Here is a 1,466-nt window from a genome sequence, read left to right on the forward strand (position 1 = left end):
CAGAGGAGCTAGAGCCACGGTTCCCAGACGTGCCCACCCCAGCCAGGCCAACAGCATCTGTAGGATCCCCAATGGCCCTGTCCTGCTCCTTGTTGGTGGCCCTGTTGGTGCTCAGCTGCCACTCTCTTGGCTCTCTGGGATGTGACCTGCCTCAGGACCACGGCCTGCTGCACTGGAGGGCCTTGATGCTCCTGCAACAAATGAGGAGACTGTCTGCTAGCTCCTGTGACAAATACACAAATGACTTTGGCTTCCCCCAGGAGGTGTTTGATGGCAAGCAGCTGCAGAAGGCTCAAGCCCTCTCTGTCATCCATGTGACGAACCAGAAGACCTTCCACCTTTTCTGCACAGAGGCCTCACCTGCTCCCTGGAACACGACCCTCCTGGAGCAATTATGCTCGGGACTTTCTGAGCAGCTGGGCCACCTGGCAGCCTGTCCCCTGCAGGAGGCAGGGGTGGGAGAGCTGCCCTTGGTGAATGGGGACTCCATCCTGAGGAACTACTTCCAGAGAATCTCCCTCTATTTGCAAGAGAAGCAATACAGCCATTGTGCCTGGGAGATGGTCCGAGCAGAGATCATGAAACCCTTGTATGCATCGACAGTCTTGCATAAGAGATTGTGGAGCAGGAAGTGACACCCCTTTCAAGACGGAAATGGTTCTCTCTGAAGAATACTATCACACTCCCATGTGTCCTATAGTGTCAAAGACTCTCATTTCTGCTGTCATCATGACATGAACTGAATCAATTTGTCACATGTATTCAGGAGTATTAAACAACTTGAAGTCAACGTTACAAACACCTGTTGCCTTCAGATGACCATGCTGATCTGCCTATTTAGCTATTTATTTATTTCACTATTTATAAGATTTGTTATTTTTTATTGTATTATATTAGTTGCACCTACTCTTTGTGATTAAGAGAATTGTATATGTTTTACATATATTAAATTCTTTATTTTCTGTTCATTAAATGTTTCTATAGAAAAATTCTTGCGTTTGTTTCTTTTTGAAGCAGGAAACAAGTCTGATTACACCCTGATGAAAGAACGGATTGTCCCACTCTCTCACTCGTGATTTCATTTTCACATTAGACGTAATCGCATCGACTTCCTGGAAGTGCATGCTGTCGTCATGGGAAAGGCAGACTTCATGAGTCCAATGCTGTGTTGGTATCTTGGATTTTGTAGAAAAACTAACTTTAGAATAATAATTTTAGTGAACTAATATCAGTTATGTTAAAGAGAAGAGTGAGAAGAAGAGATAATATGAATTCTGTAAGTAGAAAAGGAAGCAGACCTGTGAGGAAAAAAATGAAAAGCACCGGATATGTTCTACATCATACTGGTAGACTCCCAAGTACGAATATTCTTTACAAAACGGATCGTTCAGGGGCACCCGTGGTTGAGTTGCTTAAGTGTCTGCCTTAGGCTTCAGTCATGATGCTGGGGCATGGGATCAAGCCCT

At 45.1% G+C, this 1,466-nt stretch overlaps 1 protein-coding gene across 1 annotated transcript; it reads left to right on the forward strand.

The window, feature by feature from the left end:
• Nucleotides 1-71: 71 nt before the first annotated feature.
• LOC132009311 (interferon alpha-1/2-like) lies at nt 72-635 on the forward strand. Its single transcript, XM_059387572.1, has one exon. The coding sequence runs from the start codon at nt 72-74 to the stop codon at nt 633-635; it is 564 nt and encodes a 187-aa protein (XP_059243555.1).
• The last annotated feature ends 831 nt before the right edge of the window (nt 636-1,466 follow it).

This window comes from Mustela nigripes, unplaced genomic scaffold (genome assembly GCF_022355385.1).
Source record: "Mustela nigripes isolate SB6536 unplaced genomic scaffold, MUSNIG.SB6536 HiC_scaffold_12698, whole genome shotgun sequence".
Lineage (NCBI taxonomy): Eukaryota > Metazoa > Chordata > Mammalia > Carnivora > Mustelidae > Mustela > Mustela nigripes.

Bases quoted from the DNA above. Each gene is read 5' to 3' on its own strand.
- LOC132009311 (XM_059387572.1), top strand. From the start codon at position 72: ATGGCCCTGTCCTGCTCCTTGTTGGTGGCCCTGTTGGTGCTCAGCTGC.